General features: G+C 39.3%; 2 protein-coding genes across 2 annotated transcripts; one reads left to right on the top strand and one right to left on the bottom strand.

Moving 5' to 3' along the window:
• Nucleotides 1-1,027: 1,027 nt before the first annotated feature.
• Nucleotides 1,028-1,564, bottom strand: LOC110900984 (WAS/WASL-interacting protein family member 1-like). Its single transcript, XM_022147839.1, has one exon. It carries the CDS (start codon nt 1,562-1,564, stop codon nt 1,028-1,030), a length of 537 nt encoding a protein of 178 aa, XP_022003531.1.
• Nucleotides 1,565-10,479: 8,915 nt separating this feature from the next.
• Nucleotides 10,480-10,806, top strand: LOC110900983 (toll/interleukin-1 receptor-like protein). Its single transcript, XM_022147838.1, has one exon. It carries the CDS (start codon nt 10,480-10,482, stop codon nt 10,804-10,806), a length of 327 nt encoding a protein of 108 aa, XP_022003530.1.
• The last annotated feature ends 1,248 nt before the right edge of the window (nt 10,807-12,054 follow it).

Raw genomic sequence — 12,054 nt, 5'->3', positions numbered from 1 at the left:
ATAGTTCGTTACCATTTATTAACAGGGAGTCATAAGCTACCACTGTCCTTAGTCACGGAGGACAATAATTTATTGCCCACAGGCACTTCACTCCAAAGAAGTGGTTACATAATTTAAGGGAATTTTAAAAATTAACCCTTTATGAGGGATGGCCTGTGTGACTTTACTGATTCACAATTTGCCAAGATCGTTAACATATTAACAATAATTGGAATCTATTATGTGGGTTGTACCGTTTTGGCCAGGTTTGTAGAAACACAAAGGCTAGGTTTTACCTCAAAGATTCTTTATTAATTAACGCAGAGTAGTCCTAATTTGAAATGTTAATCATGGATCTTAACCTAATTATGGAACTACCATCTTGGCCCTGTTTTTATGAATTATAAGGCTAGGTCTTGGTTCACTTTAGGTTTTACCAATTAATTATAATGGCAGATCTTTTAAATTTTCATCTATTTTCATAATTTATGCATGCAACTAATTAAAATGAAAACTTAACTAATACATCCCATAAATTGTTTTAAACCAGTACAACAATTGCCCAAACGGGACTTCTACTAAAATAAATGCCCACGCAGGGGCGGGAAAACAAGAACAAACCCACGCAGGGGTTAACTAACCAAACATGCTCACGCAGGAGCAGAGTACAAAATGACAGGCTCACGCATGAGCTGAATACTGAAACAACTAGTCCACACAGGGACTGAATTACAATCGTAAATAAAGATAACAAGGGTTTTCAATGACCCCTCCTTTTGGACTTCCCCTTTAGCAAATCTGACAGACCCTTGAAGAAGCCTTGCCGCTCTCTGCGGTCTTCACGAACCTCCTGTTCAACTTGGTTTAACCTTTCAAGAACCTCCTGCTGAATCTGTGGCTGTGGTGGTTGATACACCGGTGGAGGAGGTGGCGGATGCTGGTACCCATAAGTCGGGTAGCCAGTAGTCCAAAGTCCTCCATATGGCCCCTCAGGGTGACTGGCATTGTAATCCCATGCCTCTTGATACGGATCCACACTAGCATAATTCTAGTTGTAGTGGGTATGCGCCGGCTGCTCGAAGGGGTTGTATGCCGCGGATCCAGCATATGCAGGAATCGGGTTATCGAAACCCAAAGGTGGTACCACAGGAACTGAGTTGATGTCTGGAATAGGGCTCGATGGACCTCCCAACTGTGGGTCCTCTTCTTCCTGAAGTGGCGGGTAATGGCTGCCAATTGAAGGCTGGGGAGTACTGATTCGAACTCCACCTCGCACGGACATCCGTGCGTTCGACCTTCTCCGCCTCGGCGGCTCTGGAGGCGGTTGCTGCTCTACTGGCGGTGGTGGTGGCGGCGTGACTGCCACAAATCGTTGACCCTCCGAAGGATCCTGTTGCTGCTGATACTGCTGGTGGGACGACGAGTGCTCGGATGGGGTGAAGTACCAGTCATACTGGTTAAACTTCTCCTGAAAACTGTCCGGTCCGCGATATGGCGATCCATGGAACGATGACCCATCTGAGATCTCTATAGGGTGGTTCGGCGTTCCTGATGCAGGCTCCATGGGGTCAGTATCCTCGTCCATGTCATTTTCCCCAGAGAAGTGGTCTTCTGGTCCAAGTGGGTTAAAACCCACGGGTTCTGGCAGAATGTTGGCCGGGTTAAATCGGCTTTGGAAAACTGGGGTTGGGTCTCCAAAAGAGTGATGAGAGTTGGATCTCTGTAAGGGTATGAAAGAGGATGGTTGTTGGTTGGGCTCATTTTCCGAATGGGGTCCAAAGGAGTGTTGGTAAGAAGGAGAAGAGCTAAGGGAGACAGATCGTCTTCAAGGTTCAACATAGAGCCTCCATGGCTCTTGCGGGCTCGTGCTCATAGTAATGGATGGAGTACGCCGGTGCGAAGGCCCGGCTTCGTGATCATGACCTGTCACGGGTCCCTTGCCTCTACCGCGAAGGAATCTGGGTGGCATGTTGACCTGCATACACGATTTAGATAACAACAATAATAATAATAAAGACTCAAAATAAACAAAACAGAGTTTGTCCTATGTTCAATGTCTAAACTTGGAACTCGAAGAATGTGCAATTTGTGCACTGAGATTAAACACAAAAGGCTAGTGTTTAATTCACTCAGTGTTGGCTCTGATACCAACCTGTCACACCCCTAATTTCCACGTGTCACCGGTGGGCCCAGTGGGGGAGTATCGTGACGTAGTTGATATCATCATTTGTCAAACAACACAAATTATAATGCACAGCGGAAGCAAATGAAAATAGATTTATCTCAACCATTAAGTGTAATATCAAGTATCACAAATAGTCGAAATAGATCCACAGGCGGATCGAAACAAAAGAAGAAAAATTGTTCAACAGATAGATGCATCCCAAAGCTTGCGAGACTCTATGATGCTAAGGAGAAACCAGCCTATTACGTATAGCACATGCACCTAATCTTTTTGGGGAAAATACGTCAGTTTGCACTGGTAAATACAATTTAACTGACTCATTTTGAAAACATTTGAGAAATTGATTTTAAATGCACAGGGCACAAAACATTTTATAACTTGGGAATAATTAATCAAAGTTAAACTTGTAAAAGATTTACATGTTTGTGAGCGTTCAGTCGCCCGAGTCGTGTCGGGTTTAAGGTTAAATGACACACCACTAGTATAAGTCCGCGGCGGGAAGCCAACGTTTATACCTTAATAATATGGACATAATACCGGGTGTACGCCTACACCCGGGTGTCAAGGTCGTGGCCAAAAATGATGCCAAGGATATCCGGGACATGGTCATTAAGCTCCCAAAGGCGTAAAAACAAATAAAACCAAGTTTTCAAACGGGTCACATTGATAATACCCAACTACTAATAAGTTGGGGTCAATTGCCCGACCAAGCGGTAATTTATATACCGTACCCCCAAGCCCGTATAGGGAAAATAAGTTAAAAGTATTTACCTGCGCAAGTATAACCACAAAAGCAAAAATGCACGTGTCTTGTACTGGGCTCCTATTCTAGAACGAAGGTTATAATAACCTATTAGAATCCTAACGGGTCTTTTAACATAGCCTAAGCTTAGACCGGTTAGTTTCAAAGAGTAAATATGGTTTAATCGCAAGGAATGCGAAAACCGAGAAGGAATGTGATTTAGACCCTACAAGCTTAGATACTTGTATAATATGGGTAAACTAAACACATTCTGAATTTAGAGACTAAGATGATACGGTTTGATCCGTTTCGGCTAATATACGCGAACTACTCACATAAGCCGATCCGAACGCGAAAGTGCGTAACGGGTAACCGTACAAGTCATGTGCAAGTTTCCTGAGATTATATGCAACAAATATGTTGTAATAGCAGTAAGGTATGTCCAATTATGCCCCAAATGATTTTAAACACCAATTATGCCACATAAGGGCATTTTGGTAATTTTACATAAGCTAAAAAGGTAAAAACGGAAAATCTGAGTTCCCAACTTTAGTTTACTGCTATAACATATATTTTTATTAAATATATCAGTAGGTATTATACCTTTTATAGGAAAACTAGTTTTGACATATACTATGTCGTAAAAATGCCTAAAAAGGCGATTTGGAGCCATTTCCGGGTTTTAAAAGAAAAGCTGGTATTTTTATAATTCCAGAAGGCTCAAAATATTATATTTAACATAGTAAATCAGTAGGAAAAGGTTTGGGGTCAAAAGGTTTTGTAAAACTCATTTTATGGCCGAAAAGGGCAAAACCGGCATAAGCCGAATTAAGCTTAAAACCATAAGTTGTGCTTACCCTAAAAATAAATAAAAATCTTTAAAATTCCCAAAATATTATTATGTAACAGTGGGTAAAAAGTTTTGATATAAAATTTGGGTTTAGATAGGCTATGCGTTAAATGCGCTAATTATTTACTAAGAAGGTCTCTAATTACGCTAATGGGCATAACTTCTAATCTAGACCTCAAACTGATGTCAAATTTTGGGAACAAGTCTATATTTCAGTAACTAATATGTCTACCCTTTTACATTTTCAAAAATTATGATTTTTAGACATTTGAGCATAATGGTCAACATATGGGCATTTAACGGAATCATGCATATGAACAAGATATCTAATGAACCACGTTGTATAATCACAGGAGGATATAATAACATGTTATTAGGTCCAAAAGAAGCTCTAAGGCAATCTTAATCTTAACTAAAACGGGTCAGAACTGAAAGTCAAAGCGAAAGTCAAACTATGCGACTTTCGGTTCCGAACCGGGTCTAAACAGAAAATTGTCGAGTTGAACATGTTGGAACATGTTCTTATACTTATTACCAAGTTATATTAATGTTCAAATAGGTTACATACAGCCTACATTGCTAATTATGCATTAATTTGAAATTAAGCATTCCGTTGACTTTTTAAGGTTAGCTTTGACTCGACAATTGGCATGCTTAGAGTGGGAATCTGGAAATACCCTTTTAAGGGTTTGTTACCCACTTAATTACCTTCCTAAAGGTATTTTTAATTCGTGATTTGACAGAGGACATTATGATTAATCACGAAGTCAAACCTTAATTACGACGGTTTGACTTTTACTTAATTAACTAAGCTAGAATGGATTAGAGGAGGTTAAGGACACTTACAAGAGTCCTAAGAAGGATTATAGAGCCTAAGAAGATGAGTTGCTGATCAGGGAAGCTCCAGAGAGTCTTGAGCCAATGTTCCAAGTGAGCAAGTGCCAAATGATCACACTCAAGTCCTTTATATAGTGAACTAGGATGCTTTAGATCATGCCAAGCAACTCTAGGATGGTTAGGAGATGATCCCAGGTGTCCCTAGAGAGCTATTTACTGCCTAGCAAGCCCATAGTTTCACAATTTTACATTTTAAGTCGGTTAAACGAATTGGACAGGCGGCTGTCCAAAACTTACTGCCAGCGATGGTCTTACGGACCGTAAGCAAAGGGTCTTGCGGTCCGTATGCTCCTCTTACGGACCGTAAGCTTAAACCTTTACGGTCCGTAACCGACCCTTGCGGAACATGCCCAGGTACCCTGCATACGGACCGTAAGCCAGGGGTCTTGCGGTCCGTAAGCGATGGCCAGAAGACAAAAGTTTGAAAACTTTTAAGTCTTGACCATGCAACCAACAATACCCGAAACATGCTATCTCTTTTCAGTTTGTGGGACCTCTTACACAGCCATTGCATGGAAGGAAAGCTCTTACATGTTCCCCATTCAATTTCAACTCTTGAGGCCTTACAAAAGTGACGGATATTACTATGTAGTCTTGAATTTTTCATCAACTCCCAACTTCCATTAGATTAGGATTATAATTCAAGGCTTTTATAATAGTGACACTATTAAAGTCCAGCTTCCATACAAGGATGGGAATTTCATTTGACTGGAATCAACCGGTAAAATATTTAAGAGATTTATAAATAAATTAAGGATCTTGGGATTTATTATTTCGGGCCGTTCAGAGGTGATTTAATAACATGTCGCCCTTGGGTCGTTCAGAGGTACTTTAAATAACATGACACCCTTTTTATCAGAAATCCTACCTTACATCTTTTATTTAAATCCGGTTTCTCTGACACGTCTGTCTGATGTGACACGTGTCTTTATTTTAATGGACGGGAATTTTTGAGGTGTTACATCCACCTGAACCATCGACCTCCGCCGGTGCCGCAATCGTCGACATAAGGCTCTGTTTCTCTCTCTCTCCGACGTCTCCCTCTCTCTGTCGATCTCTCTCTCTCTCTCCGACGTCTCCCTCTCTCTATCGATCTCTCTCTCCGACGAACAGGGGGTGGTTCTTGGCTTCGCGGCAGGAGACAGGGGGCGGTGGTGCTTGACGGTGGTTGTTGGTTGTGGTGGTGGCAAGTGGACGGTGGTTCTTGAGGTGGTGGCGGATGGTTGTGGTGGTGGTGGTAGATGAAGGGAGAGAGAGAGAGAGAGAGGAGTGTCTGACAAGAGGTTTGTGTGTGTGTGAAGAGCTTTTTGTTTTTATAAAACAAACACTCTTCTCCTTGCAGACTGTAGACCTTTGGTGCACCTCTTCTCCTGCAGATGTCTGTAGATGTGGTCCGCAGACTGCAGACCTTTTTCTTGCAGAAAAAACAAACACCACCTTAATGATATATAATACAAAAATTAGCCCAAGTCAACAAAACCTAACAATAATTTATAAGCCACTATCGATTTAGATCATATGTCTTCCTCTCTTTCTTCGATACCCACCACCAAACAAAACCCCAAATAAAAAACAACTGGTGTAGCTTCTTTCAACCAAAAATTCAACAATTTCAAACTTAAACCCACTAAAAATTTTGTGATTTTTTTATCTACTAATACAACAAACAATTAATAGGTTTAAAACATGAAATCACGTGGACTTCTTTGTTGTTAAATCCACTTAGAATTAGTGGTGCAAAAAAAACCCGAACCCGGACCCGGACCCGAAAAAAAACCCGGAACCGGGTATTATAAAACCCGGGTTTTTTATACCCGAACCCGAACCCGACCCTACCCGTAGGGTAGGGACCGGGTATGCATGTTTGATCTAAAACCCGAATCCGGAACCGGTTTTTTTTATACCCGGTTTATACCCGAAACCCGGTTTTATAAATACCCGAACCCGAACCCGGAACCGGTTTATACCCGAAACCCGGTTTATACCCGAAACCCGGTTTAAAAAAACCCGATTTTGATGTAATCTTGTTTAATTATGTATGCGTTAAGACTTCTAGTTCTTATGATTTTACAAAATTATGTATGCACTTTGATGTAATGAATCTTGTTTAAGTATTAGGTTTCTAGTTCTTATGATAAACAAAATTATGTAATCCACATATTTCTTTTCAAAGCCCAAAAGAACTAAACCAAAACCCCACTAAATCTCGTGACAATGCATGGCTGGTCCTGGTTGTTTTCATTTGATTTTTTTCGGCTCAACATGCAATTGCTTGAGCCACCTGCATCACTCGTCTAGCCTTCTCCAGCCACCTGCATCACTCGTCTAGCCTTCTCCAGCCACAACCGCACTACCCGATGCGGTTTTTTCCCAACCCGATGCGGGTTTTTTAATACCCGGTGCGGGTTTTTTCCCAACCCGATGCATACCCGAACCCTACCCGATGAATACCCGAACCGGACCCGAACCCGGAAATAGGGTATTATAATACCCGGGTTTTATAAAACCTGACCCGAACCCTACCCGAACCCGGGTATATAGGGTATACATTTTTGGTAGAAAACCCGGACTCGGACCCGACCCGGTTTTAAAAAAAACCCGATTTTTTAAAACCCGATCCTACCCGAACCCGATCCTACCCGAAACCCGGTTTTTAAAAAAACCCGATTTGTGCACCACTACTTAGAATGAAAGGTGAAAGCCCACCAAAAATTTGTTCCCCAGCCCACAAAATGCAACAATTATTTGAATAAGCCCAATAAATTAAGCTAACCCACTAATAACAGATCAGTCGACTGATTTTAAAATAATCCCAATCATTCATTTTTTTTCGTGAAAACAAGACAACAACTGAATTTTCGTTGACCAGATGTAGGTTGACAAAATGAGGTTGACGAAATCAGGTGACGAAATCAGGTGACGTAATCAGGTGACGAAGATGCTGTGTGGCGAAGATGTAGGTGACGAAGACAGGAGGTTGTCGAATACTCCTTTGACGAAAATTCTTGTGTGGCGAAGATACCCTTTGACGAAGACTCTTGTGTGGCGAAGATACCCTTTGACGAAGACTAATTTTAGATATTTTCACACAAACATCTTAGGGTGCACAGGGTGTATTCGGTGACCACATTCACCTAAGGGGAACACCGCCGCTATCCCTTAGGTGAGTGGTTTAGGGGAGTGAAATGAGTGGGGATTCACCGAAGAGAGGGGGAGGAGAGAGGGAGGAGAGAGGATGAGTGGACCAATGAGAGATTTTCTTGTTTTTTTTTTTTTTTTTTTTTAATAAAAAACCAAGTCACCTAAGAGGGGAGTGCCGCCATCAATTTAGGGTGTTAGGGGAGTTTAAGAGGGAAGTTGACGTGGCACACGAGTATTGGTTTGGCGTAAGAGAGGGGACTCACCTCTTAGGTGAGCACCCCTTACACCCTTATCTCTTCTGACACTATGCCAAATTTTTCAAACCGACAATGCTTTTTCGTCTTTTCGAAACTTTCTATTTTCAACAAAGCATCATGACATTAGTACACAAAATTCAAACAATAATACTCTATTAATAACACTTCAATCATTCACCAAAACAAAGATCAAAATACAGAAATATATGAAGAATATTATGAAGTGTATGAAGATCTGATGAGCACACATGATGATTCCGGCCAAATTTTCACCGGATAAATTTTCCGAACACGATTTTGCTTAAAACTTTCAACAAAAACCAAATGCTAACATGTAGACATGCAAAATAATAAGGTTTTCACTAAAACTTATAGCAAAAACAACGATTTAAACACTGATTTCCAGAAAATATTTTCAGAAAATATGATTTTTCAAGAACCACCAAACTGAAAACAGTTAAAAATACTTGTTCAAACAATCACAGTGTTTGGTTTTAAATAAGGAAAATAGCCAAAGCTCTGATACCACTTGTAGGTCCGTTTTTCTCGGAGGATCCGATACGAAAACCTATTCCCTGTTTATCACAAACACGATCACGTGTGCGGAATCCCCGTGACGGTGCCGAACAAAGTAGATAAATAACAACAGCAAGTAACCAAAGATTCACTTCGATTAAATGGATGAGAACATTCACAAACATATACACACAATGCTTGTACAATAAACTCTCACAAGTCTCTCAGTTCTCTTGGAGTCTCACAATACTCTCATAACTAAACTGATAAACAACTTAGCTATTTATACTGACCAATGACGAACTCCCACTTGACGAAAACCATGTGTGACGAAATCAGGGATTTCGCCACACACACATAATGACGAAATCAGGGAGTTCATCACACATATATTGACCAAATCACAATGTTCGTCATATATGTTTCTTGTAAATGTAAAGGATTCTCATGAGATATCATGACATTATCATGATGTCATCATGGTGATGTCATGCATGGTGTGTATGCGGAACGGTTCGCGGCTCTTCGTGCTTCGCGTGTCGAACTCTAGGACGCACGACGGAGGAATGTCGCGATGTCGGACTTGAGCCGGACCTAACCGTGTCAAACCGAACCGAGTTGTGTCCACATAAAGTGTACCAACAAACAAGGGTCTACATATTTACACACCCAAGGGTCTATTTCCACACCTTCAAGACGTCCCGTACATGCCTAGACGCGGCGTCTAGGGTTCAACTCCGACCAGTTGGTCAACCTCGTACCACGTCAAATCAACCACTTCATATGCCAGATACAGGGCTAGACGCTCCATCTTAAAGAAAATGGCAAATTACCATTTTAGCCCTGAGACACCCGCAATCTAGGCCAAACTCAGGGCTAAAATGGTAATTAACCATTTGAGAACTATTCTGCTCAAATGGTTACTTAGAGCATTCACATCCATTCCACTAAATTGTGTGAGTAGGGTTTTTATAATATGAAAAGTATAAAAAGTGGTTGTGAGTGGAGAAGAGAGAAAATATTACTTTGTCCATCTGTATATTTGAAAAAACACTGTTCACCCCCTATAATTTTTTAATATAATTTGAAAGTGGTTGTGAGTGAAGGAGAGAGAAAAGATAATGATAAAGGTATAAAAATATATTATTTAATTGAAAAGGAGAGAGAAAATGTAGTGTATTTTAGTGTAATTTGTGGTGAAAAATATGGTGGAATGGATGTGAATGCTCTTACTATTTTAGCCCTGATTTAGGCCTAGACTAGAGGTGTCTCATGGCTAAAATGGTAATCTGCCATTTTCTTTTTATAAATTTTTAAACTTCAAGGAGAGTTTTGCCACTCAAAATATACGCCACGTACAGGGCTACACTGGTCATTTAAGATTGTTTAAAAAACTATTATACCGTGAGATAATGCAACACAGGGCTATAATGGTTTCAAGATTGTAGGTTTTTAAGAAATATTATCTATAAGAAAATAAATCAAGTCAATGGAGCAAGTAGAATCAGTTCTTGTTCATTATCTCTTTATCATTCCTTAAAAAACATCATATTATTTATATTTTGCTCATTTGCTGTAATTCTCATCGGCTTCAAGAGTTGCTATGAAAACTAACAGGTAGCAGACTAAAAAGAGCTATTTAACAAATAGTTATTTTGAGTGTAGCTAATTACTTAGCTTCCTTATTTTATCGTTGAAAAGTCGGTTTAGAAAATCTGTATCTTATCTTTGACCAAATAAGAGGCTTTACTCTCGCCATGTAATTTCACATATTCCCCTCAAAAAATCAACTCTTGTGCCTTGAAAGCTTATCCGATCTATCTCATACAAGTTTGTTTGCAATCAGATTATACACAAATTTCACTCAGTTGATAAAGATTTAGTTTTCCCCGATCCTTCAAGCCTACGTTCAATGGCTTCTACTTCATCTTCATCAGTTCCAAAAAGCTTCAGATATGATGTCTTTTTGAGTTTCAGGGGTGAAGACACCTGTAAAACCTTTGTTGATCATCTCTATGTTGCTCTTGTCAATAAAGGCATCATTACTTACAAAGACGATGAGAAAATTGAAAAAGGGGAAAGGATCAATGAGCAGCTAATGAGATCCATCGAAGACTCCAGATTTTACATAATTGTGTTCTCCAAGAACTATGTGGCTTCATCATGGTGCTTAGATGAGCTTGCCAAGATCATGGAGTGCCAAAAGATGACCGAGCATACTGCTTACCCCATCTTCTAGACTTCTATGATGTGGAGCCCACCGAAATCCGCAACCAAAGTGGGTCAGTTGGGGAAGCCTTTGAACAATCGACAAGGAAGAGGAAGAGGACGTTGGAAGATGTAGATCCGGTTACATCTTTATCACTGCACTTGTATTAAAAGAATATAAAAACTAAGAAAAAGAATTTTTACCTGGTGACCTAGTAATTACATACTATTAGAACACTAAATTAAAGTTTAGTTATTTTAGAAAGACAAAAAAAGTTTGAATGACTTAATTAGGACACTTGACAATCTCGATTACATTTCTATGACATTTTCCCTTTTACTAAAAACGTGAACTATGTTTTGTTTACTCTATGAAGAAGCTTCTTGGCTGCTAATTGCATTCTTTGCATTTGACAGATATTGTGCATAACTAAAAGGCCCACCTCTAACCTAAATTTTTTTTTTACATAAAAATTGTGATAATAATCATATAGGACTGTTCTAGATAGAGTATAATTAAGAATTTTGGTTTATGGTTCCATTATCCTAGCTTAACCAAATAATGAAACCCTAGGAAAACAATTATACGTAACCGTAGGGTTAAGTCGTAAAGTTTTGTAATCGCAATATACTAGTAAACTTATGAGTAGAAATAGGGAATATAAGAATAAGCGATGTTAAGACTTGATATTAAAAAACAAATACTAAGACTTATAAGGTCTTAATTAGAGTTGGTGAGAGGTAACTCTATGTGTAGTATTAGCTAAGAAAAAAAAAAATAATGAGACGTATGTTATGAGCTGCCAAGAGTTGAAACTAATAAAAAAAAAAACTAATAAGAAAATTCACAAGTGGTGATATAAAATGATAAAATTAAAAAATTCACAACTAGTAATATAAAATCGTTTAGAAGGCTTGAGACGTATGTTATGAGCTGCCAAGAGTTGAATTGTTCTTTCTTTCTATGTTGAACCGGGTGTGATCGGATGAGATTTTTCAAAAATAAGATTCTTATTTTCATATTTGATGAAAGTGTTTTTTAAGCATGATATATTGTTTGGATGATTAATGTTTCAGTTTTGAGGTTGTTTGTGTTTTTAGATGGTTGATATCTGATGATCTTCTTCTATATATGTTTTAGAGCTAAATGTCATTTTAGTCCCTGTGGTTTAGATCATTTTGTCAGTTTAGTTTAAAAGTTTCATTTTTAACATGTGGGTCCAAAAACGTTTCAAAGTTGCCATTTTAGTCTACTGGGTTAACTTCATCCATTTTTTCT

Source organism: Helianthus annuus, chromosome 9 (genome assembly GCF_002127325.2).
Source record: "Helianthus annuus cultivar XRQ/B chromosome 9, HanXRQr2.0-SUNRISE, whole genome shotgun sequence".
NCBI lineage: Eukaryota > Viridiplantae > Streptophyta > Magnoliopsida > Asterales > Asteraceae > Helianthus > Helianthus annuus.
This window is presented reverse-complemented; position numbering and strand designations above follow the sequence as displayed.